The 27,108-nt window shown below is 38.6% G+C and overlaps 1 protein-coding gene across 1 annotated transcript in view; it reads right to left on the bottom strand.

The window, feature by feature from the left end:
* Positions 1–27,108, bottom strand: part of CFAP47 (cilia and flagella associated protein 47) — a gene marked incomplete at both ends in the record, with an annotated part of 517,322 nt that overhangs the window by 382,314 nt on the left and 107,900 nt on the right. Inside the window, one exon of the mRNA XM_080652339.1 lies at positions 19,436–19,571. Within this exon, the coding sequence (XP_080508465.1) occupies positions 19,436–19,571 (136 nt within the window). The remainder of the gene's footprint in view (positions 1–19,435; positions 19,572–27,108) is intronic.

Genomic DNA, 27,108 nt, shown 5'->3' with positions numbered 1-27,108 from the left:
CACCGGTTTCAAGTGTACAATTCTTTGATATATCACCTGCATATTGCATTGTGTGCCCACCACCCAAAATCAAATCATCTTCTGCCACCATATATTTGACCCCCTTTACCTTTTACTAACCCCCAACACCCTTTCCATACTGTTGTCTGTGTCTGAGTTATTATTTTTCTTGTTTGTTCATTTGTTGCTTTCAGTTTTATATCCCACATATGAATGAAATCATATAGTTCTTGACTTTTTCTGTTTATTTCATTTAGCATATTTTCAAGATATATCCATGTTGTTGCAAATGGCAGTATTTTATCTTTTCTTATGGCTGAGTAGTAATCCATTGTATATATATATATATATATATATATATATATATATATATATATATCACATCTTATTTATCCACTCCTCTATCACAGGACAGTTTCATTGTCTCCATGTCTTGGCCACCGTGAATAATGCTGCAATGAACATAGGGGGGGTGCATGTATCTATGCAAATAAATGTTTTCAAGTTTTTCTGGTAGATACACAGAAGAGGGTTTGGTGGGTCATATGGTAACTCTATTCTTAATTTTTTGAGGAGCCTCCATACTATTTTCTGTACTGGTTGTACCAGTTTACTTTCCCACCAGCAGTGAATGAGGGTTCCTTTTTCAACACAACCTCTCCAAAATGTATTACTTGTCTTGTTGATAATAGCCATTTCAACAAGTATGAGGTGGTATCTCATTAGGGTTTTGATTTGCAATACCCAGATTCAATGCAAACTCCATCAAAATCCTAATGGCATTTTTTAAAGAAAAACAAAACAAAAAAAAGTCACCAGATTGGTATGGAACCACAAAAGATGCTAAATAGCCAAAGCAATCCTGAGAAAAAAGAAAAAAGTTGAGCTGATCTCTGGCTAGGTGTCTCAGTTGGTGGGAACATTGTCTTGCAAACAAAATGACTGCAGCCTCTATTAGCACTCAGGGCACATATCTAGGTTGCGGGTTCAATCACCAGTGGGGGCATGTACGGAAGGCAACCAATTGGTTTTTCTCTCATATGGATCTCTCTCTCTCTCTCTCTCTCTCTCTCTCTCTCTCTCTCTCTCTCTCCAATAAATAAACATATCCTCAGGTGAGGATTTAAAAAATCCTATATAATAAAAGCTAATATGCAAATTGTCCCCTCGACTGGAAGTTCTATTGGGAGTTCGACCAGGGGGCAGGGCCGCCCAGCCAACTGCCCGCAGCCCCTCTCCCCGGCAGGCCCCAACCTGGCCAGCAGCAGTGGCAGGCAGTCAGGGGAAGGGAGGCCCCAGCCGGCATCCAGCAGCCACTAGGGACCCTACCTGTGCACAATTTTTGTGCACTGGGCCTCTAGTAAATAAAAGAGCAAAGCCAAAAGTATCACATCGCTAACTTCAAATTATGGTACAATATGAAAATTATCAAAACAGCATGGTATTGGCAGAAAAACAAGACACACTGATCAATGGAACAGAACTGAGAGCCCAGAAATAACCCACATATAAATAAGTGAATAATTTTCAAAGATGAGCCAAAAACATACAATGGAGAAAAGAAAGCCTCTTCAATAAATGCTGCTGGGAATACTGGAAAGACACATTCAAAGGAATGAAATTAAACTGCTATTTGTCACCATAGACAAAAATTAACTCCAAATGGATTAAAGACCTAAATATAAGACCTAAAACAATAAAATGCATAAAATAAAACATAGGTACAAAACTTATTGACGTTGGTCTTAAAGAGGACCTCAAAGGCAAGCAAAGTAAAAGCAAAAATAAATGAATGTGAGTATACCAAACTAACAAGTTTCTGCACAGCAAAATAAACCATCAACAAAACAAAAAGACAACCAACTGAATGGGAGAATTTGTGAACAGCACCTCCAATAAGGAGTTAATATCCAAAATATATAAAGAACTCATACAACTCAACAGCAAAACAAACAGACACACACACACTCCAATTAAAAATGAGCAGAGGGCCTGAACAGATACCTTTTCCCATACAAATAGTTAACAGATATATGAAAAGATGCTAAACTTCACTAGCTATTAGGGAAATGAAAATAAAATTCTATCTTTTTAGTAAGCTAGAGGCCCAGTGCACAAAGTTCATGCACAGGAGCGTCCCCTCAGCCCAGCCTACACCCTCTCCAATTTGGGACCCCTTGGGGGATGTCCGACTGCCGGTATAGGCCCTTTCACAATCTGGGACCACTGGCTCCTAACTGCTCACCTGCCTGCCAGCCTAATTGCCCCTAACTGCTCCCCCCGCCAGCCTGGTTGCCCCTAACTGACCCACCCCCCGCCGGCCTGGTGACCCCCAACTGCCCCCCTGGCCTGATCACCCCTAACTGCACCCTGTGCCAAAATGGTCACCCCGATTGCCCCCCTCTGCCGACCTGGTCGCCCCCAACTGCCCCCCTGCCAGCATGGTCACCCACAACTGCCCCCCTGGTGGTTTGGTCACCCCCAACTTCCCCTCCTGCTGGCCTGGTCACCCCCAACTTACCCACTTGTCAGCCTGGTAACCCCCCAACTGCCACCCCAGCCTGGTCACCCCTTACTGACCCCCTGCTGGTCACTCCCAACTGCCACCTCTGCCGGCCTGGTCACCCCTAACTGCCCCCCCCCGCGCTGACCAGGTTGCCCCCAACTGCCCCCCTGCCGGCCTGGTCACTCCACGCAGCCTGCTGTTCAGTCGTTTGGTCGTCCCTCACTAACCCTCCTGCCAGCCTGGTCACCCCACACAGCCTGCTGTTCAGTCATTTGATTGTCCCTCACTAACCCCCCTGCCAGCGTGGTTGCCCCACGCAGCCTGCTGTTCAGTCATTTGGTCATCCCTCACTTAACCCCCTGCTGGCCTGGATGCCCCATGCAGTGTGCTGTTCAATTGTTTGGTCGTTCCTCACTAACCCCCCTGCTGGCCTTGTCGCCCTACGCAGCCTGCTGTTCGGTCATTACTGTTACTGTGACAACATCCAGACAATTTGCATATTCCTCTATTATTAGTATAGATTTCCTTTTAGAGCAATTTTAGATTCACAGAAATACTGATGCAGAAGGTGTAGAGATTTCCAATATACCCTCTGCCCACATACATGCATAATCTCCTCCATTATCAACATTCTTCACTATAGTGGTACATTTGTTTCAATTGAGGAACCTATAATGATACATCATTATAATACAAAGCCCACTGTTTACATTACAGATCCTTTATAGTGGTGTACATTCTATGGGTTTGAACAAATATATAATATATATATCCACCCTTATATAGTATCATACAGAGAAGAATCTTTGCCCTAAATATCCTCTGTAGTCTTCCTATTCATCTCTCTCTCCCCACATCCCTTTGAAACCACTGATCTTTTTATTATATCCATAGTTTTGCCTTTTTCAGAATATCACAGTGGAAATGATACCATATGTAACCTTTTGAGATTGGATTCTTTCACTTAGTAATATAAATTTAAGGTCTCTGGGATCTCTATCAATGACTTAATAGCTCATTTATTTTTGGTGCTGAATAACAATCCACTGTTAGAGTGTAAAAAAATCTATCCATTCTTCTGAAGGACATCTTGGCTGCTTCCAAGATTTAGCAATTATAAACAAATTGGCCATAAACATTTGTATACAGGTTTTCATGTGGATGTAAGCTTTCAGCTCTTTAAGAAAAATACCAAGGAGCACAATTTAAGGCATTGCATATTCAGAGTATGTTTAGAAAATACCAAATGTCTTCTGATGTAGCAAATCATTTATCATTCCCATCAGCAATGTAATCTCACCAGAAATTGCATTCCCACCAGTTCCTGCTGCTCTACATCTTTTCCAGCATTTAGTGTTGGCAGTATTCTGGATTTTGGCTATTCTAATAGGTGTATAGTGGTATCTTACTGATGTCATATGATGTGAAGTATTTTTATATTCTTATTTGCCATTTGTATATCTTCTTTGGTGAGGTGTATGTTCAGATGTTTGGCCCATTTTTTAATCGGTTTGTTTTTCTCCTAGAATTTTAAGTTCTCTCTATATTTTAGATAGCAGTTCCTTCTCAGATATGTCTTTTGCAAATATTTTCTCCAAGCCAGTGATTTGTCTTTTTGGCACTTGCAAGTGTCTTTTGTAAAGCAGATATTTTTAATTTTAATAAAGTCCAGCTTACCAATCCTTTCTTTCAAGGATCTTGCCTTTGTTGTTTTATCTAAAACACCATTGCCAAACCCAAAGACATCTAGATTTTCCCTATATTATCTTCTAAGTATTTTTTATAGTTTTGAATTTTATATTTAGTTCATGTTTGTGAAGAATTTAAGCACTGTATTTAGATTTTTCTTCTTCTTTTTTTAAATTTGTGGATATCCAGTTGTTCAGCATCAAATTATGAGAAGGTGATCTTTTCTGAATTGTATTGCCTGTACTCCTTTTTCAAAGATCAGTTGACTACATTTCTGTGGATCTACTTTTGGGCTGTCTTTTCTATTCCATTGATCTATTTGTCTATATTTTTGCCAATATCAAACTCCCCTAATTACTGCACTTTTGTAGTAAATATTGAATTCCTCCATAGTGTCAGTCCTCCAACTTTGGTCTCCTTCAAAAATGTGTTGGCTATTATGGATGTTTTCCCTTTCCATATAAATTTTGAATCAATCTGTCAATAGCCACAAAATAACTTGCTGAGGATCTTATAGGGAATGCCTTCATTCTCTAGACCAAGTTGGAAAGAACTGCCATCTTCACAACAGTATCTTCCTATATGAACATAAAATATTGTTTTATTTATTTAATTCTTCTTTGATTCCTTACATTAGAGTTTTGTAGGTTTCTTTCTATAGATCTTGTAAATACTTTGTTAACATGAGTGTTTCATCTTGTAGACTGCTCATGTACATGGTATTTTGTATTTAATTTCAAAAGACATTTGCTCATTGCTGGTATATAAGAAAGCAATAGACTTTTGTATATTAACCTCTTGTTCTGAAACATCACTAGAGTTCCAATAGATTGTTTTTATCAATTCTTTTAAATTTTCTAGGATCCGGAAAGTGGAGCTTATCGGAAGCCTGAGAATCCACAACTGCGGCACCCACGGAACAGCTGCGAGCCCCAGAACAACGCTCCCCAATTGGCGCAAAAACACGGGTTCAGAGGAGCTCTACACTCCACCACAGAAAGGTCATATTTCGCCTGGGATAAGGTGAGGTCTCTGGTCCCGGAGGGAGAGAGGAACGCGTGTTTTGTGGGAGCTGGAGGACCAGGGAAGTCTGTGCCTAGAAAAATCCGTGGCTGTTGGGGCTGGCGTGATCTGTGAATGTGGAAAGGGGTCCTCAGAGCTGCTAACAGAAGGGCTCTCTAAAAAGCAACCCATTTTGATCTGAAGTGCAGGGACACCCTAAGAATTTCAGGCTGTCCAGACTTACGCGCAGCCCCGGAGTTCCCCGGGCACCTAGGCTTACGCGCAGTCCCGGAGTTCGCACACTTGGGCTTTTTCCTCTTGAAATTCTTGCTTCTGATTACTAAGCCCAATACATAGGATCACCCAGCTGGGGACACCCTGGGAGACTGCAGGGGAAAGTTGTTTTTCTGGAACCTGGGGATCGGAGCGGGGAGTGACCATCAGAGAGCCAGCTCTGAGGCAGCCCACTCCCACAAACCGGTAGTGAGTGCCACAGGGAAAGAAGGCTCTAACACTGCCTAGAGAGGCCATAGATAGACCCAGAAGTCAATCCAGAAACACTGCCACCCAGGGGCTGAATCACAAATTGACTCTTGTGTAATCAAAAATAAAGGAATACGAGAAATTAAGACACACCGCCTGCTTAAAATCAGGACTGGCTTACAACACTGAAGAGCAGTGGAACGCAGGGAACTGCAATACTGTCTGGACTGAGAAACAGGCATGCCAAACAGAACAACAGAGGAAGTGAATGACCTTCACTACTCCACATTTTATTTTTATTTTTTATTTTTTTATTTTTTTTAATTTTCATTTTTTGCATTTTACTCAAGAAACTAACTTTTTTTTCTTTTTTCATCACTTGATTTTACCTTTTTAATTATTACATTTTTATTTTCAATCCGTATTATTACTACTGCTATTTTATCTTTTTTTTTTTTTAAGTGTCATTTTATTTTCTCTTCATTTTATTTTGGGATTAAGGTTCTACATTCTATTTTTATCCTTCCTTTAACATCGTTTTACTCTATCTCAACTCTACCTTTATGCCATCACTCTCTTCCTAACCTGCCCCTTTTCGGTGTCCTGTTTATCTTATCCCTTTCCTGCTTTAGATTTTCCCTATTCTTTCTGTTTACCCCTTGTTAAAATTTCACCCTACTTACATATCTAATCTCCAATCCCCTGCTCCAAGTCCATACACACCTCTCTCTTCGCTGTCTTAACTATTCAAAAACTTGTTTTTCTCTCTGTCCTTTTGTTGTTTTTCGCTTGAATGTAGGTTATATCGAATATTTATGCTTTTTGTGAGATTGTTTTGCTTATTCTTCTTTTGTTTATTTTTTTGTTTTGTGCTTCTGCTCTCCCATGCCTCACTCAATATTAGTTGGTGTTGTAGTTTGTACTAATCCCCAGGCACTTGTTGCTGGCATTTGCTGGGATTAGTGATTGTTCTATTGGAGTTTTATCCCCAATATATATAGTCTGTTCCCCTTTCTCTATTAGTCTCTTTCTTGCCTCTCTCACTTTTTTTTCTTTTTTTTTTCTTTCCCTTTTACAAATTTCATTTTGACACTCCTTTTTTTTCTTTCTTTCTTTATTTTTCCTCTTCTTCTTTCTCTCCTATCACCTAATTTGCCTTTCTCTGGTGGTCACCTTTATTGGAGGTTATTAATATTGTGAATACATTTCTGTTCAGTGCCTTGTGAGTTGTACCTGGTAGTGCTGTATTTTGTGCCTTTAAATCAACGCAGGAGAGAGAGAACTACATAACCAGACACAAAGAGAAGAGAGACCATGGGGAGACAAACAGCCCGCATATGAAAGAAAAGCAGGCATCACCAGAAAAGGAAGTAAATGAAATGGAGGCAAGCAACCTTACAGAAAAAGAATTCAGAGAAATGGTCATAAGGTGGCTGAAAAGAATGGAAGACAAATTCAACAATATGAGCAAGAACCAAGAGGAAATGAAGAAGAACCAAGAAGAAATGAAAAATGACATCGCTACTGTAAAGAACTCAATACAAAGCATCAAGAGTAGACTAGAAGAAGCAGAGGACCGCATCAGTGAGCTAGAAGACAAGATGGGGAAAAAATACCCAAGTAGAGCAATTTCTAGAAAAAAAAATTAGAAGGCAGGAGGAGAGCCTAAGGGAACTTTGGGACAACACGAAACAAAACAACATCCACATAATAGGGGTTCCAGAAGGAAAGGAAGCTGAGCAAGGAATAGAAAACCTATTTGAAGAAATAATGACAGAAAATTTCCCTGATATAGGGAAGAAAAAACCCACACAAATCCAAGAAGCTCACGGAGTCCCAAGCAAAATGAACCCCAAAAGACCAACGCCAAGGCACATTATAATTAAATTGGCAAACACAAACGACAAAGTGAGAATCTTAAAAGTGGCAAGAGAGAGACAGAAAATTACATACAAAGGAACCCCCATCAGACTAGCAACTGATTTCTCAACAGAAACTCATCAGGCCAGAAGGGAATGGAATGAAATATGCAAAGTCATGCAAAGGAAGGGTCTGAATCCAAGAATACTGTACCCAGCAAGGCTATCAATCAAAATTGAAGGTGAAATCAGGAGCTTCACAGACAAAAAAGGACTAAGGGAATTTATTACCACCAAACCAGCAATGCAAGAAATGCTAAAGGGTCTGCTGTAAAAAAAAAAAGAAAAGAAAAGAAATAGGAAGCGAAGAAGTAACACAGGGGTAAAGAATAGGAATGGCGACAAATAAGTACCTATCAATAATAACTTTAAATGTAAATGGATTAAATGCCCCAATCAAAAGACATAGGGTAACGGATTGGATAAGAAAACACAACCCATATATCTGCTGTCTACAAGAAACCCACCTCAGAAAAAAAAAGACACACACAGACTGAGGGTGAAGGGATGGAAAAAGGTTTTCCAGGCAAATGGAACTGAAAAAAAAGCTGGGGTAGCAATACTTATATCTGACAAATTAGATCTCATAGTGAAGGACATAACAAGAGATAAGGAAGGCCACTTCATAATACTAAAGGGAGCAATCCAACAAGAAGAAATAACTCTGGTAAACATATATGCACCCAATACAGGAGCACCCAAATACATAAAAAAACTCCTGGAGGATATCAAGGGAGAGATTGACAGCAATACAATCATAGTAGGAGACTTTAATACCCCACTATCACTATTGGACAAATCCTCTAAACAAAAAATCAGCAAAGAAACATCAATCCTAAATGACTCACTAGACCAGATGGAATTAATTGACATCTTCAGAACATTTCACCCCAAAGCCACAGAATATACATTCTTCTCAAGTGCACATGGGTCATTTTCAAAGATAGACCATATGTTGGGACATAGGCAAAGTCTCTTCAAATTCAAGAAGATAGAAATCATATCAAGCATCTTCTCAGACCACAGTGGCATAAAACTGGAAATCAACTACAATAAAAACAACCCAAAGAAATCAAACACATGGAGACTAAACAGCATGCTATTAAACCATGACTGGGTTACCAGAGAGATCAAAGAAGAAATAAAAAGCATCATGGCAACAAATGACAATGAAAACACTACAATCCAAAATCTATGGGACACAGCGAAAGCAGTCTTGAGAGGGAAGTTCATAGCTCTACAAGCCTACTGCAAAAAACAAGAAACAATGGTAATAAATTACCTAACCCAACAACTCAAAGAGTTAGAAAAAGAGCAACAAGAAAAGCCCAGTGTAAGCAGAAGGAAGGAAATAATAAAGATCAGAGCTGAGACAAACGACATAGAGACCAAAGAAACAATACAAAAGATCAACAAAACCAAGGGCTGAAAGGATAAACAAGATTGATGAACCTCTAGCCAGGCTCACCGAGAAGCAAAGAGAGCGGACCCAAATAAACAAGATCAGAAATGAAAGAGGTGAAATAACAACAGATCCCGCCGAAATACAAAGGATTGTTAAAAAATACTACGAACAACTCTATTCCAACAAACTGGACAACCTAGAGGAAATGGACATATTCCTAGAAAAATATAACCTTCCAAAACTCAATCAGGAAGAATCTAAACAGCTCAACATGCCAGTAACTATGGAAGAAATTGAAGCAGTCATCAAAGAGCTTCCGGCAAACAAAAGCCCGGGGCCAGACGGCTTCACAGGAGAGTTTTACCAAACATTCAAGGAAGAACTAAAACCTATCCTCCTCAGACTATTCCAAAAAATTCAAGAGGAAGGAACACTTCCAAGCTCCTTCTATGAAGCCAGCATCACCCTAATACCAAAACCAGATAAAGACAACACAATGAAGGAGAATTACAGGCCAATATCCCTCATGAATGTAGATGCCAAAATCCTCAACAAAATTCTAGCAAATCAGATCCAGCAATACATCAGAAAGATCATACACCATGACCAAGTAGGGTTTATCCCAGGAATTCAAGGATGGTACAATATCCGCAAATCAATAAATGTGATACATCACATAAACAAATTGAAAGATAAAAATCACATAGTCATATCAATTGATGCAGAAAAAGCATTTGACAAAATCCAACACCCTTTCTTGATAAAAACTCTCAACAAGGTGGGAATAGAAGGATCATACCTCAACATAATAAAAGCTATATATGATAAACCCACAGCTAACATCATACTCAATGGGCAAAAACTAAAACCATTTCCCCTAAGAACAGGAACAAGACAGGGATGCCCACTCTCACCACTCCTGTTTGACATAGTACTGGAAGTATTAGCCACTGCAATTAGACAAGAAGAAGAAATAAAGGCATCCAAATTGGAAAAGAAGAAGTAAAGCTGTCCTTATTTGCAGATGACATGCTATTGTACATAAAAAACCCGAAAGACTCCATCAAAAAACTAACAGACTTAATAAATGAATTCGGCAATGTAGCAGGATACAAAATTAACGCCAAGAAATCTATGGCATTTCTATACACCAACAGTGAACTTACAGAAAGAGAGACTAAAAAAGCAATCCCATTTTCCATCGCATCAAAAAAATTAAGATACTTAGGAATAAACCTCACCAAGGAGGTAAAAGACCTATACGTGGAAAACTACAGGACACTGAAAAAAGAGACAGAGGAAGATGTAAACAGATGGAAGAACATACCATGTTCATGGATTGGTAGAATCAACATCATTAAAATGTCCATACTACCCAAAGCAATCTATAGATTCAATGCACTCCCCATTAAAATACCAACGGCATATTTCACAGACCTAGAAAGAACTCTCAAAAAATTCATCTGGAATAAAAAAAGACCCCGAATAGCCACAGCAATCCTGAGAAAGAAGAATAAAGTAGGAGGGATCTCAATACCAGATTTCAAGCTGTATTACAAAGCCACTGTCCTCAAAACAGCCTGGTACTGGCACAAGAACAGACATATAGATCAATGGAACAGAACAGAGAATCCAGATATCGACCCAAACCAATATGCGCAATTAATATTTGACAAAGGAGGCATGAGCATAAAATGGAGTCAAGACAGTCTCTTCAATAAATGGTGTTGGGAAAATTGGACAGATACATGCAAAAAAATGAAACTAGATCACCAACTTACACCATACACAAAAATAAACTCAAAATGGGTACAGGACTTAAATATAAGACGGGAAACCATAAAAATACTAGAGGAATCCACAGGCAGCAAAATCTCAGACATATGCCAAAAGAACTTTTTCACTGATACTTCCCCTAGGGAAATGGAAGCCAAAGAGAAAATAAACAAATGGGACTACATCAAAATAAAAAGCTTTTGCACAGCAAAAGAAACCATCAACAAAACAACAAGAAACCCCACTGTATGGGAGAACATATTTGCAAATGTTATCACTGATAAAGGTTTAATCTCCAACATCTACAGGCAGCTTATACAACTTAATAAAAGGAAGATAAATGACCCAATAAAAAAATGGGCAACAGACCTAAATAGAATCTTTTCGAAAGAAGACAGAAGGAAGGCCATGAGACATATGAAAACATGCTCAAAGTCACTAATTATCCGAGAGATGCAAATCAAAACGACAATGCGATACCATCTCACACCTGTCAGAATGGCTATCATCAACAAATCAACAAAGGACAAGTGTTGGCGAGGATGCGGAGAAAAAGGAATCCTCGTGCACTGCTGGTGGGAATGCAGACTGGTGCAGCCACTGTGGAGAACAGTATGGAGTTTCCTCAAAAAACTGAAAATGGAACTCCCATTTGACCCAGTAATCCCACTCCTGGGAATATATCCTAAGAAACTAGAAACACCAATCAGAAAGGATATATGCACCCCTATGTCCACAGCAGCACAATTTACAATAGCTAAGATTTGGAAACAGCCTAAGTGCCCATCAGCAGATGACTGGATCAGAAAACTATAGTACATCTACACAATGGAATATATGCTGCCATAAAAAAGAAGGAATTACTACCATTTGTAGGCACCTGGATGGAATTAGAGAACATTATGCTAAGTGAAATAAGCCAGTCAATGAAAGAAAAATACCACATGATCTCACTCATTTGGGGATAATGAAAAACATTATAAACTGATGAACAAAAAGATAGATACAGAGGCAGTAAAGCATCAAACAGACTGTCAAATTACAGCGGTAAGGTTAGGGAGAGGTGGGGGAAATAAGAGATCAACTGAAGGACTTATATGCATGTATATAAGAGTAACCAACGGATGCAAAATATTGGGTGGTGAGGGCAGGTATGGGAGTGGGGTGGGGGGGGGCAATGGTAAGATATGTACACATATAATACCTTAAAAAAAATGAAAAAAAAAATAGTAAGAGATGGGAATGTAAAAGACTTGGAGTGACAAAGGCCCAAGAACACATCCCAGTGGATTCAAGTGAACCATAAACAATAGCTGGTAAAGGTGTTTTGATCCTCTGGTCTAGCTAGAAATCACTATCACTTGGGTAAGAAGAAAGCACATTTGAAAACTCTGTCTTACAAAAGGTACGTTGAGTGTGGATATTGGCAAATCAAACGGTCTGGATGCAAATATATCAGAGGCTTCCCAAATTTTGGAGGAAACTGTATTGTCAAAAAACCACAAGCCTGTGTAAAAAGCACGAGTCTGTTAGTTTAGCTTTGAAACAACCTCTGGCAGGAAGTTGCTCAGCCTGTGAGGAGCGCATTCTCAACTCCCTCTTTAGATGTGGCCAAGGAGAGTAAGGGTCCAGGGGAAGCCCCTCAGAGGGTGGTGCCAAGGATGACAAAGAACAGTGGATGAGAGAGTTCCTGCCCAGGATAGGCATCCTTTGTACTATCTGCCCACTGGTATTTCAGCATCGCAATTCCAGTGTATCTGCAGACCAGTGACTGCTGTGGGTCTCTCAGTCTTCCCTTTTCCCAATGGGAGTGTTTAGTGAAGTTATCCTATTCCTGTTCCATCATTGGATACTTGTATGTTGGTCTGAGTATGAGGCAGACTCCTTTCCCTTTTAGTTCTCAGGTCTTCGGTCTAAGAGAAGTCACTGTGAAAGGCAATGCCAGATGGGCCCGGGTTGTCCTCAGTGAGGAGCAGTTGAGGTGTTTGTTCTACTTGTGGGAAGAGATAAAAAGTGTCTTTAATGACCAGAAGAGTATGCTGTGGTGGCGATGGTTATTGTTCACCCAGTAGGCTCACCATGTGCTCCTCTAAATTCCCCAGCCTAAGATGTTGGCCAGTAATTTCCCTTTCTTGTAATGCCTTTCTGAGCTTTCAGCATCAAGGTTTTGCAAGCCTCAAAAAACGATCCTGGCACATAAAATGGATGTTTCCCTTCTTCCTCTAACCTCTAAATGCACTTGTTTAGGTCAATATTATTTATTCCTTAACTTTTTGGGAATACATTTAGGCTACAATTTTCTTTATGGGAAGAGTTTTAATTTCAAATTCAATTTTTAAAATACATATAAGACTATTGGCATTTTCAATTTATTTTTGTGGAAATTTTGTAAATTGTATTTTTAAAAACGTGTATATTTTACCTAAAATTTCCAATTTAATGGCATAAATATTGGCATATAAAATGTCAATTTATTGACATAAGTTTTATCATATCCTCATTATCCTTTTTATGTATTTAATGTCTGTGGTAATATTCCACTTTTATTATTGATTTTGGTATTGATGTTTTTGCTTTCTCTTTTCTAAGATTTGTCTTGCTAGGGGTTTATTAATTGTATTAATCTATTCAAAGAATAACCTTTTGACTTTGTAGATTTTCTCTATTGTATTTGTGTTTTTTTCCCCCTATTTCAATTATTTCTGCTCTTATCTTTATTCCTCCCTTCCTCTTTTGGGGGTTTAATTGGTTGTTCTTTTTCTAGTTTTTGAGTTGGAAACTTAAATCACTGGTTTTCAACCTTTCTTATTTTTTAAGATATAGATTTAATGGTATAAGTTTTCTCCTAGGCACTGCTTTAGTGGTATTCTTGGTCACTCAACCTCCCTTCTTCCACACATCAAGCAGTGAAAGATTCATCAAGAGTGGAAATGCCTGATCTCTGAGTCACTGGCGGAAAACCAAGCAGGAGAGCTGCCTGACCTGCAATGGCCTGTGATAGAAGCAACATAAGAAACATAACTCTGGGCCCTGGCCAGGTAGCTCCGATGAGTAGAGTGCCATCCCAATATGCCAAGGTTGCAAGTTTGATCTTCAGTCAGGGCACATACAAGAACCAATGACTGTATAAATGAGGAGAACAATACATCGATGTTTCTCCTCTCAAATCAATAAAAAGAAAAGAAACATAATAACTCTGATGTGTTAAACTACTGAGTTTCATTTGTTTCTTTTGAATATGTTTGCTGTAGTTAGCCGATCTTGGCTAGTACAAGAGGGCTTGTCTTACTTCAGCTCCTGTGTTTGTTCACATTGCAGTTTGCCATGCTCTCTTCTCTTTGATTCCCCCAAATATCAACATTATGATATTTTTTAATAAGAGATTTTTTAATAAGAGATTTTTACTGAAGATGTGGGGGTCGTAGAGCATTACAGCACAGCACACAACAGGAAACAACTTAAAATCTAATATGCAGCCCTAACCGGTTTGGCTCAGTGGATAGAGCATCGGCCTGCGGACTGAAGGGTCCCAGGTTCGATTCCGGTCAAGGGCATGTACCTTGGTTGCGGGCACATCCCCAGTAGGGGGTGTGCAGAAGGCAGCTGATCGATGTTTCTCTCTCATCGATGTTTCTAACTCTCTATCCCTCTCCCTTCCTCTCTGTAAAAAACAAATAAATAATAAATAAATAAATAAATAAATAAATAAATAAATAAATAAAAATCTAATATGCATTCCCCTCCAGCTCAAAGGGAATTTTTCATTGTCAGTCTTTTCAATTTGGCCCTGTCCTATTGTCAAGTTTTTGGGTTTCCTTCTCTATTTAGACTCTTCCCCCACAGTTCACATTCTCTCTTCTTTCCATTCCTCCTATTCCAGAGCACCCAAAATTCTTCAGCTCTTACATAAAGCTTTCCCTTACCTTGAATAAAATCACATTCCTGAGAGAAACCAAGATGGCGGCATAGGTAAGCACCTAAACTGTTGCCTCGCACAACAATTTCAAAACTACAACTAAAAGACAGAATGGACACCATCCAGAACCACAGGAAACCTGGCTGAGTGAAAATTCTACAACTAGAAGGAAAGAGAAAAGCTCACAGAGAATTGGAGGTACAGCAAAGGGTCTTTGTGCGTGCAGAGGGAAGGGCGGCTGAGAGCCTGGCTGACTTTCTCTGGCGGAAGGGGGAAGGAAGCCCCCTACCGCACTGAACCCCAGTTCTGACTGCACTGAACCCCAGTCCCGGGCAAAAACCCGTGGACCCAGGTTCATACAGGGGGCGTCTGGACTGTCAGGTAGAGAGAAAGGCACCCGGAGACTCGAAGACCCGGGGGAGACCAGGGAGAGCACCGGCAGGCAGGGTTCTGGAGGCACGCGCGCCAGTGTGCACAAAGGCTGCGGAGGTTGCCACAGGCTTTCCCTAGCAGAAGGGAGTCCGAAGCTCCTGACTGCACTGAACCCCAATTCTGACTGCACTGAACCCCAGTTCGAGGCGAGCCCCTGGGGACCCGCGCTCTTACGGGGGGGGAATCTGGACTCTCGGGCGGAGACTCGGGAGCCGAGGAAGGCAAAGGTCTGCAGGCGCGCGCATGCCAGTGTGCACAAAGGCTGCGGAGGTTGCCACAGGCTTTCCCTAGTGGAAGGGAGTCAGAAGCCGGGGAAGGCAGAGGTCTGCAGGCACGCTCACGCGCAAGGGCAAGGCTGACTGGAAGCCAAGACTGTCTGCTCCGCCCTGAGACTCCACCCCATCCAAGCTGAGCACAGAGGCTATTGCAATTTGGCAAGTCTAATCCTATAAGGCTGTATCCAACACCGAACTTCTCCCAGCGTAGACAAAGCTGATCCTCACAGCCAACTGGCCTGGAGGTCAATTCCTCCCAGTGATACCAACAACAATCAAGACTTAACTACAACAAGGCTGTACACACAGTCCACAAAGGGGTGCACCAAGAGTGTCCACCTCAGGTTAACTGGGGAGGCCGACCCACTGGGCCATATAGGAAACCTAGCACACAAATCTACCCTACCAGCTCAGGGAAGCAGTGAAAATGCGGCGTCAAAGAAACAGATCACAAACGAAAGAAATGGAGGAAAACAAACGACTGGATATAGAATTCAAAAACACGGTTATAAGGCTTTTCAAGAATATCCTAGAAAAGGCTGATAAATATAACGAGACCCTCGAAGATATGAAAAAGGACCAACTAGAAATTAAACATACACTGACTGAAATAAAAAATATTATACAGAGACCCAACAACAGACTAAAGGAACACAAGAATCAATTCAAAGAATTGAAATACAAAGAAGCAAAAAACACTCAACCGAAAAAGCAAAAAGAAAAAAAAAATCCAAAAAGTTGAAGATAGTGTAAGAAGTCTCTGGGACAACTTCAAGCGTACCAACATCAGAATTATGGGGGTGCCAGAAGAAGAGAGAGAGCAAGATACTGAAAACCTATTTGAAGAAATAATGACAGAAAACTTCCCCCACCTGGTGAAAGAAATAGACTTACAAGTCCAGGAAGCGCACAGAACCCCAAACAAAAGGAATCCAAAGAGGACCACACCAAGACACATCATAATTAAAATGCCAAGAGCAAAAGACAAAGAGAGAATATTAAAAGCAGCAAGAGAAAAACAGTTAGTTACCTACAAGGGAGCACCCATACGACTGTCAGCTGATTTCTCAACAGAAACTATGCAGGCCAGACGGGAGTGGCAATCAATTTTCAAAGTGATGAATAGCAAGAACCTACAACCAAGATTACTCTACCCAGCAAAGCTATTATTCAGAATGGAAGGTCAGATAAAGAGCTTCACAGATAAGAAAAAGCTAAAGGAGTTCATCACCACCAAACCAGTATTATATGAAATGCTGAAAGGTATTCTTTAAGAAGAGGAAGAAGAAAAAAGTAAAGATAAAAATTATGAACAACAAATACATATCTATCAACAAGTGAACCTAAAAATCAAGTGAATTAAAAACCTGAGGAACAGAATAATCTGGTGAATATAATAGAATCAGGGGCATAGAAAGGGAGTGGACTGATAATTCTCAGGGGGAAAGGGGTATGGGGGGGTTCAGGAAGAGACTGGACAAAAATCATACACCCATGGATGAGGACAGTGTGGGGAAGGTAAGGGCAGAAGGTGAGGTGGGAACCGGGTGGAGGGGAGCTATGGGGGGAAAAAGGAGAAACAATTGTAATAATCTGAATAAAGATTTATTTAAAAAATAATAATAAAAAATAATAATTCTCAAAAAAATAAAAATAAAAAATAATAAAATAAAAAAAAATAAAATAAAATAAATTTTCTACATAGACAATCATGTCATCGGTAAAAAACAGTTCAGTCCTGCTTTTCTAATCTGTATAAATAATTCAATAGTTTTAAATTGCACATTGTGAGTTGTATGATAAAATCTCTTGGCATTCCACTCCATTCTGCCCAATATTTGAATCATCCCTTTGTCCAGCATATCCAATCTATATACTCTCCCAGCCTGTTAGTTACTTAGTAGCTGTCTTGATTAGCAGATTGACTGTCGCAGTATCACACCGCTTATGTTCACATTAACTTCTATTTTACTTAATAATGCCACATTCACATAACTTTTATTATAGTATATTATTATAATTGTTCTACTTCATTATTAGTTGGTTATTAATATCCTACAGTGCTGAATTTGTAAGTTAAGCTTTATCATAGGTATGTATGTACATAAAAAAAACATAGTATACATAGGGTTTGGCACTATCCTTGGTTTCAGATACCCACTGGGCATCTTGGAACTCATACCCTGTGGATAAGGGGGGACTGCTGTAAAGAGATCACAGACATCTGTCAGATAAAGACAAAAATCTCTGTGATAAAGGCAAAATTCATGAACAGATCATTGACATAAGAAATATATAATAGCAAAGATAGAAAATTATAATCTGTAAGCAATCCAAAAAAATGGAAATTGAAATAACATACTTTTAATCACATAGAAAGATATCCAATTTCTTTAATTCAATGCTGGTTACAGTTTATACTAGAGGAGAGGTAAAAGAGCACAACTCTTCACAAAAGCCCTTTTGAAAAATGATCAAGAATTTTAACGTGTATGTACTTTAGAATGCAGCCACCTCAGAGAATCTCACTTACAAAAATCATCTAAATATGGAAAAGAACCATATGATATCACTTGTATTTTGGACATAAAATAGAAAGCAACAAACAAACACACAAACACAGGCAACAATATGATGGCTATGAAGGGAAGGGGGATGGTGGGAGGGAAGAGAGGATAAAGGGGGAATAAATGGTGATAGAAAGAGAAATGACTGGGGGTAGTGAAAACAAAAGTACACAGATGATGTATTATAGAATTGTACACTTGAAACCTATATAATTTTATTAACCTATGTCACCCCAGTGAATTCAATAAATTTTTTAAAAAGGAAAAAATCTAAATAGAAAAAAGTATTATAAACAAAAATGCTCACTACTACAATATTTATATTAATAAGAAAATTAAAAAAGGAAAAAACCTAAATGCTTCTGATTATGTTTAAGTAATCTATAAGAGACACTTACCGATGATATATTCTACAATACTTATCAGTCTTAATTTATATAATTAATAAGGGTCTATAACATTCAAGTAAAACTTTATAGTAAGCATGAACAGATTTCAACTTAACATAGGCAGTAATATCTCAAATATGTAAAAAAACCAAACAAACCAAAAAAACGAAAAGCAAAATATAGAACCAAAGTAAAATCCCAAAATATTAATAATAGTGTAGTAGAAATATTCACATTGCAGATGACATTTATTGTGTTTCCACATTTTCCAATTTTCTATGATGAAACATTAACTTCATGGAGCCTCCCTACCACCTGTGAAATTCTTAATTCTGTATTTTAAATGAAAGTAAACTAAATATCTATATTATATATGCTATTTTAATGAAGCTTCTCTTACAAGGTGCCAAGTGTTAATTATTAACTGATTCCTATTTTATTATTGAGAACTTAATGTCTGAACCATGAAAACTAAATATATTATAGTCTAAACTTATTTTTTTCTGAAAAATACTTAAACATATATTATGAACTGCAAAGCAAAAGCTTTCCAAAACTATATTTTGCAGAGTACATAGGTTTTATACTTGAATATTTGGAGAAAATGAGTAAATAAATATTTGACAAATATTTCAAAATTTTAATATATTTTTCCTTCTGTACATGTAGATAATCCTTTAGTAACCTATCCATATGGGAAAAATATTTTCTAAAATGAAATTTCCATCCTTTCACTTTATAGCCAATGTAGTTTATTTTAATGATTTAATTTTAATATAATCCTTTTAAAATTACCCACACAATGAATAAAGTACTAAACTGACCTTTTTATTTAAAAAAAATTATATCCTATTTTTTCAAGCAAGGGTTACTCATCGGAGATTATATCCATGCTATCTATCAAAATTTAATCTCACAGACTCACAATTTAAGTGAAATGCAGAGCAATCACATCATAATTTTATTTTCTAATATTAATATATTTTTAAATATCATATCCCTATTTTTAAACTTTTAGTTGCTTAAGTGAAAATATTTGGTTTATGCACATCACATGAATGTTTCATATTACATACCAGTAGCTTGAACATGACATGGTCGAATAAGAGGGACCCGAGGCACAGGAGATTTTGACAAATGATATTGAGTGTAAAGTTTTGAAGATTCAAAGAAATTAATTTGAATGTCAAAGTCAAATTCATACGTTGTCACCTGACAGACAAAAAATACATTACACATGTGACTATTTTGCTATAAAAGTTTATGATATTTTTATTGTATATACATAAAATGTGATTTGATATACATCTACATATATAGAAGCCTAAGCGACTATTACAACAAAATGACCGGAATGACTGAACAACCAGAATGACTGGTTGCTATGATGCACACTGACCACCAGGGGGCAGACGCTCAATGCAGGAGCTGTCCCCAGCCCGCAGGCCCCAATTGCCAATGGGACCGGCCAGTCAACCTCCTGGTTCCTCCCCCCGGCCGGCAGGCTACGATTGCCTGATCGGGGCTGGGCCCGGGCTGTGACAGGGAACTGGGGGTGGGTGGCGGCAGATGTGGGTGGCAAGGGAAGGAGGGGGGGTGGTGGGGAGTCAGGGAACCTGATCAGCCCTAATCGCTGGCCAGGCCTAGGGACCCCACCCATGCACAAATTTCGTGCACCAGGCCTCTAATATATACATAATGAAATAACACCATGATCAAGCTAATTAACATATACATTACCTCACATAGTCATCTTTTTCTTGTCTTATTTTTTTGTGATGAGAACACTTAGGATCTACCCTCTTAGCAAATTCAAGAATAAAGTACAGTATTGTTATCAGTACCATATTACCCAGCAATATTTTTTTTATTATTGTTTAAAGTATTACATATGTCTCCTTTTTCCCCAATTGACCCCTGCTGACCCCTCCCACCCCTGAGGGCAAGCCCCCACCGCCCCAGTGTCTGTATCCATTTATCCAGCAATCTTAGTTCTGTTTATTCATCCTAAGGAAATCAAAACCTCAAAGAGAGACTTGCACTATATTACAACATTATTCACAATAGTCAAGATATGGAAATAATCTAAATGTCCATGAAAGGACAAATGGATAATGAAAATGTGGTATATGCATGCATGGGAATATTTTTAAGCTTTAAAAGTAGAAGAATATCCTGCCATTTGCAAAAACATGGATTGCCCTAAAGGACCTTATGCTAAATGAAATAAAGAAGACACAGAAAGATAATGTATGATCTCACTTATCCATGGAGTCTAATATAATCATATCCATGGAACATATCTTTGACATAAGAAATATATAATAGCAAAGATAAAAAAATGGTGGTTACCATTTTACTCTCAAGGGCTGTGAGGAGGGAGAAATAGGGAGATGTTGGTCAAGGGGTACAAAGTTTCAGTTATTCAAGATTAATTAAGTTATGGAAACCTAATGAAAGTACATTTTTTTCCAAATAAGAGTTCGTTTATTTTTCATAAGTCCAAATATAAAAAAATAAAAATGAATGTTTTATTTATTTAAGTAATTCCTATTAATTCAAAATGGATCACACATAACCATAAAAATCTAAGAATATAAACCTTATAGAAAAAAATGTATACAATAGAGTATTGTTAACTATAGTCATCATGCTGTATGTTACATTCCCAGGACTTATCTATATATATAAAGAGCCAGAGTCTGTAACAACCAAAGGCTTGACCTAACACAGGAAGTCAGTGCTGAGTTGCCATGACAACCCAGCACTGACTGCAGCTGGTGCCAGGGCAGCCGCCCAGCACTGATTGCTGAGGGGACTGTGGATTAGGCCCAGAGAGAGGCCTGCAGAGAGAGAGGCAGGGAATGATTTGCAGCCTCAGTGGCAGCTGTTGATCAGCCATTGCTTCCCTTTTCTCTCTGGGCTTCACTGGTGGCTGCACCTCTGTTTCTCTCTGGGCCTCCTCAGGGCTGCTGATCAGCCCCGCCTCTTTGACCAATCAGAACCAAATCTGGGTGAAATGCCAGGAACCAATGGCTGCCTAGGAGGCGGAGATTTTGATGCTGACTGGCATAGAAACCGACCAATCAGAACCTAATTTGGGCGAACTATGAAGGGAGAACCTAAGGTGGGGGCTGATGAGGGGTTTTTTAAGGGCAACAGCTGTTTGGTGTAAGGTGTAAGAAAGCAGTTCAATTTTTTAATGACTGGTTTGGCAGTATAGTGCATATGGCTAGCTATCAGTACAGATATAGGGATTATGTGTTTTTGTCTGCCAAGAGCATCTCCTCCTGCTGAAAAAGGCTCCCCCACTCCATCATTTAAGCAATCCTATCCTATATAATCTATCTATACTAATAAAAGGGTAATATGCTAATTAGACCGCGTCAACCGGCCATCTTCTGGACGTCTGACTTCCTTCCGGACAAAGCCATGGTGGTGGGGGCCGAGGCAGAGGCAGTTAGGGGCAATCAGGCCAGCAGGGGAGGGCAGTTGGGGGTGAGATCAGGCCAGCAGGGGAGGGCAGTTGGGGGCAACCAGGCCAACAGGGGAAGGCCATTGGGGGCAAGATGAGGCAGGCAGGGGAGGACAGTTGGGGCAATCAAGGTGGCAGGGGAGGGCAGTTGGGGGCAAGATCAGGCCAGCAGGGGAGGGCAGTTGGGGGCGAGATCAGGCCAGCAGGGGAGAGCAGTTGGGGTGAGATCAGGCCAGCAGGGGAGGGCAGTTAGGGGTGATCAGGCAGGCAGGCAGAGGCAGCTAGGGGCAATCAGGCAGGCAGGCAGGTTAGCGGTCAGAAGCCAGCGGTCCCAGATTGCAAGAGGGATGTTCAACTGCCAGTTTAGGCCTGATCCCTCTAAACCAGCGGTCGGACATCCCCCAAGGTGTCCCGGATTGGAGAGGATGCAGGCTGGGCTGAGAGAACCTTCTCCCCACCCCACCTCCCCGTGCACTAATTTTGTGTACTGGGCCACTAGTTTAACTTATAACTGGCAGTTTGTACCTTTTGACCATCTTCACCCACTTCACAGATGAACATGGTCAAATTTTCTATTTTTTATTGAGAAGTTTTATCTAAATTATCTAATTTGTTGGTATATGATTATTCATGCTGTTCTCTTATCGTTTTTATTTCTGTAATGTAGGTAATAATGTCCAGTCTTTCATTTCTGATTTTATTTAATTGAGTAATCTCTTTTCATCTTAGCTTATCTAAAGGTTTGTCAACTTTGTTGATATTTTTTAAGATTCAAATTATAGTTTGTTGATTTTATGTACTGTTTCTTATTATTTCATTCATTTACATTTTATCCTTCTGCTTGGTTTGAGTTTAGTTTTTCTTTCTTTTTTTTTAAGTTGGAAGGTTAATTTGAGATATTTTTTAATTTTTTTATATAGGTTTTACAGCTATACATTTCCCTTTAAGCATTTATTTATCCACATCCCAAAAATGTTGGTATGTTATATTTTCATTCATCAAAGTGTTTTGCAATTTCTTACATTTTTTCTGTGACTCATTGGTTATTTACGATGTACTGTTTAATTTCCATCAATTTGAGAATTTAGGAAATTTCCTTCTTTTTTATTTTCTAATATAATTTCATTGTGATTGGACAATATACTTTGTATTATTTAAATAAATTTAAATTTATTGAGGCTTTTTTTAGTATTCTCTATGTATGTAATTTAGCTACACGGAGATAATTATAAATGAAAGAACTAAGAGAGTTAAAAACAATTGCATCTGAATTTGTGTGTTTGTGTCAGTGAGTATGTGAGTGTGTGTGTGTGTGTGTGTGTGTGTGTGTGTGTGTGTGTGTGTTGTATATAATAGAGGGAAGGAATGCTGATTTTCAAAATAATCTTTGTAGGGTTCCTTTAATTTTATATTTTCATATATGTTTTTTTATAATTTTGAGAAAAAACAAAAAGTCGAAAATATACCTTTTGTGACAAGTCAGTATTTTGAAGCATTAAGTTATACCATTCTCCTACTCAATACCTTGCATATACAGAGTTATGCACACACACACCCACACACTTTTTGCAATAAGGAAAATAACCTTATATGTTTGTTTAATAATTTTAATCTATAGGTTTTAAGTATGTCAAGATCAAGTTATATATTTTCTTAATAAATCTATATTGTGATTTTGTATTTTCACACAATGGAGCTATATGCTGTTTTTAATATCATCATTCATTGATAAGAACATTTATCTTAAGGGAATCCAAAAATTAGAAAAAATATATAATTCAATTTAATTCTGGTTACATGAATTTTGGGAAGATGCACATGCAATTTGATATTTTCATTTTTTATTACTAAAGCCTTATAAATCTATTTCTTTTTTAAGAAATCTTTATTGTTGAAAATATTGCATATGTCTCCTTTTCCCCCATCAGTCAAAGAACTTATAAATATATTTCTTAATGTTTAGATTATGGATTCTAAAAATTTATTATAAAACTTATATTTATATATTTACAGTTCTCTGGAGTGCCACTGCTACACACTGCTTAAGATTTTGAATTGTTCTGTATTTACTGGGTACTTTAAAGGGAGACTTACTTAGTGTATTGGAGTGTAATTCAGTGCAAAAATGAGAAGAACGTAAAAAAAACCCTGCAGAGATAGCACACCCTGTGAGATTTTGCTCCATAAGTTAATGCCAGTGAGGCAGAGTGATTATCTGGTTTTCAGTCATTTCTAATGTCCTCCACTGTATTTATAGCTAGCTGTAAGCTGCGTGTGTGTGTGTGTGTGTGTGTGTGTGTGTGTGTGTGTGTGTAGATGTAAATAGCCAGTGGGAGCTCTCCTAGTTGACCTATGTAGCAGGAAAATGTGAAATCAATTACAGGGGCTTGATTTATTTCCAGTTGTAACCCATTTTTGCCTCTGGTACACCAGGTTTGTGTACGATCAAAAGTGCTGGTGGGCAATTGTAATTGTATTTGGTATGGGCTGGGCTGGGCTGGTATGTTTATACTAAGTCTCCGAAGCCCCTCCTTTCCTATGGGCCAGTCAGTGACTCCTGGGCCAGTATTTAGAGTTATGCTTCCCTATATGGTAGTCACTAGCCACATGTGGATATATATGTTAAACCTTAAAATATTTAAAATGAACATGGCCGGTGTGGCTCAGCTGTTGAGCGTCAACCCAGGAACCAAAAGATCACCTGTTGGATTCCTGGTCAGGGCACATGCCCTGGTTGCAGGTTGGATCTCCAGTAGGGGGTATGTAGGTGGTAGGCCATTGATGTTTCTATCTCTCTATCTGTCTGCCTTCCTCTCTCTCTAAAAATCAATAAAAAATGTATTTTTAAAAGAAAAATATCTAAAATGAAATAAAATTTAAAATTTAATTTTTCAGTCAAAATGGCCACATTTCGACCCAACCTGCATGGTTCAGTAGTTGAGTGTCGACCTATGAACCAGGAGGTCATGGTTCGATTCCCAGTCAGGGCACATGCCTTGTTTGTGGGTGGGCTCAGTCCCCAGTGGGGGATTTGCAGGAGGCAACCATTCAATGATTCTCTCACATCATTAATGTTTCTATCTCTCTATCCCTCTCCCTTCCTCTCTAAAATCAATTACATTTTTTTGAATGGCCACATTTCAAGTTCTCAGTATCCACATATGGCTAATGGACATTGCAAAACATTTCCACCACCATAGAAAGTAGTATTTCAAAACACTGGCATAGCTCTTTCCCTATTTTTACCCGCACTTTTCCTGCTACAATGGCCCAGGTTCTGCCCTGTGGCACAGACTGGTTAATCTGATGCCTCAGTTGCTCACCAGGTCTCTGCAGCTCTCATCTCTGCTGCTCTGTATTTCCTCTTAATCTATTGAAAATGAGGGAGAATTGTTCATTTTCTTTTCCCACCAACTCTTTTTCTGCTCTTTGAGGATATGCAACCTTTGGGTAAATATTTTACAGTGGTTATCCTAGATTTATAATCATTCTTAAAGGAAACTGGGAAAGATCCCTCAAGAATAAAAATACAGGCCTTAGCTGATTAGGCTCAGTGGATAGAGCATCAGCCTATGGACTAAAGGGTCCCAGGTTCAATTCCGGTCAAGGGCACATGCCCAAGTTGTGGGCTCTATCCACAGTAGTGGGGATGCAGGAGGCAGCTGATCAATGATTCTCTCTCATCATTGATGTTCCTATCTCTCTCTCCCTGTTCCTTCTTCTCTGAAATCAATAAAAATATATTAAAAATAAATAAAGAATAAAAAAATAAAATGCCATGGAGAACTATGCAAAGTTTGTTTAAAAAAAAAAGAATTAAAATACAGGACATTGCAATGCCACCTTCACCTTTCCTAATCATAAGCATTTTTGTCTATCAACCCTGGACAGGAGACTGAAATCTTTGTTTCAACAGAATATTATTTTCACTTGAGGTATTCCTCTGAATAACAACATCTAGGAAAGCACTTAGAATGGCACCCATTAAAAAAACTTTCAAAGTTCTCCCTCTTCATTAGATACCTCAGGGGTTTCACAATGATAGAACTCAATGTCTTTTCTGGGTCACTGGGTTGGTGTATAAAAGATGTCTTATATCTTACAATTTTGTTGAGTTGATAAGACTTACATGAGTGAAGAAATCATGGAACCTCTTGATTTCATATTCTGAGTAATTGCAGGGCTACCTTAGGTAAAATCACATTTATGTAACCTTTCTATGAACATGTGAGTTCAGAGAAGTCAAAGGTAGTGTGACTTCCCACATATTATTGTGTGTTCATTTTCATTTGTTTTTAGGAAGTTTTTTTATTTATTTCTTGATCTCATTGATAACCCATTTGTTTTTTAATAACATGCTATTTAGCCTCCATGTTTTTTAGTGTTTCTAATGTAATTGATTTCTAAATTCATGCCATTGTGATCTGAGAAGATGCTTGATATCGGATTGCAATATTCTTGAACTTGTAAAACCTTGTTTTGCATCCTAACATGTGGTCTACCTTTGAGAATGACTCATGTGCATTTGAAAAGAAAATATATTCTGCAGATGTAGGGTGAAATGTTCTATCAATATCAATTAAATCCATCTGATACAGTGTGTCATTTAGATTCACTGTTTCCTTGTTGATTTCTGTCTGGAAGATCTATACAGTGAAGTCAGTGTGGGGGTAAAGTTACTTAATATGACTGTATTGCTGTTGATCTCTCCTTTAATGTTCTTCAGAAGTGTTTTTTTATATATTTAGGAGATCCTATATCAGATGCAAATATCTTTATCAGGGTAATATCCTCTTATTGGATCCATCCCTTTAGTATTATGTAGTGGTCTTTATTGTCTCTTATGATGGCCTTCATTTTGAAGTATATCTTGTCAGATATGAGTATTGCTACCCCAGCTTTTTTTTTTTTTTTTTCGTTTTCATTTTCATGGAAAATGTTTTTCCAACCCTCCACTCTCATCCTGTGTGAGTCTTTGGTTCTGGGATGGGTCACCTGTAGACAGCATATATTTAGGTCATGTTTTCATATCTGTTCAGCTACCCTATGTCTTTTGATTAGAATATTTAATCCATTTACATTTTAGGTTATTGATATTTACTTATTTGCTGCCATTTTAATTCTTTATGCCTATGGTTCTCTTTCTCTATATTTCTTCTTCTCATTACAGCAGTCCCTGTAGCATTTCTTGCAGTGCTGATTTAAAGGTGATAAACACCTTTAGCCTTTTCTTTTCTGGGAAGCTCTTCATTTCACCACCTATCCTATCTAATA

The sequence above is a fragment of the Plecotus auritus genome (assembly GCF_963455305.1).
Source record: "Plecotus auritus genome assembly, chromosome: X".
Lineage (NCBI taxonomy): Eukaryota > Metazoa > Chordata > Mammalia > Chiroptera > Vespertilionidae > Plecotus > Plecotus auritus.
The sequence above is the reverse complement of the archived record's forward strand: the minus strand, read 5'-3'. Positions and strand labels throughout refer to the sequence as shown.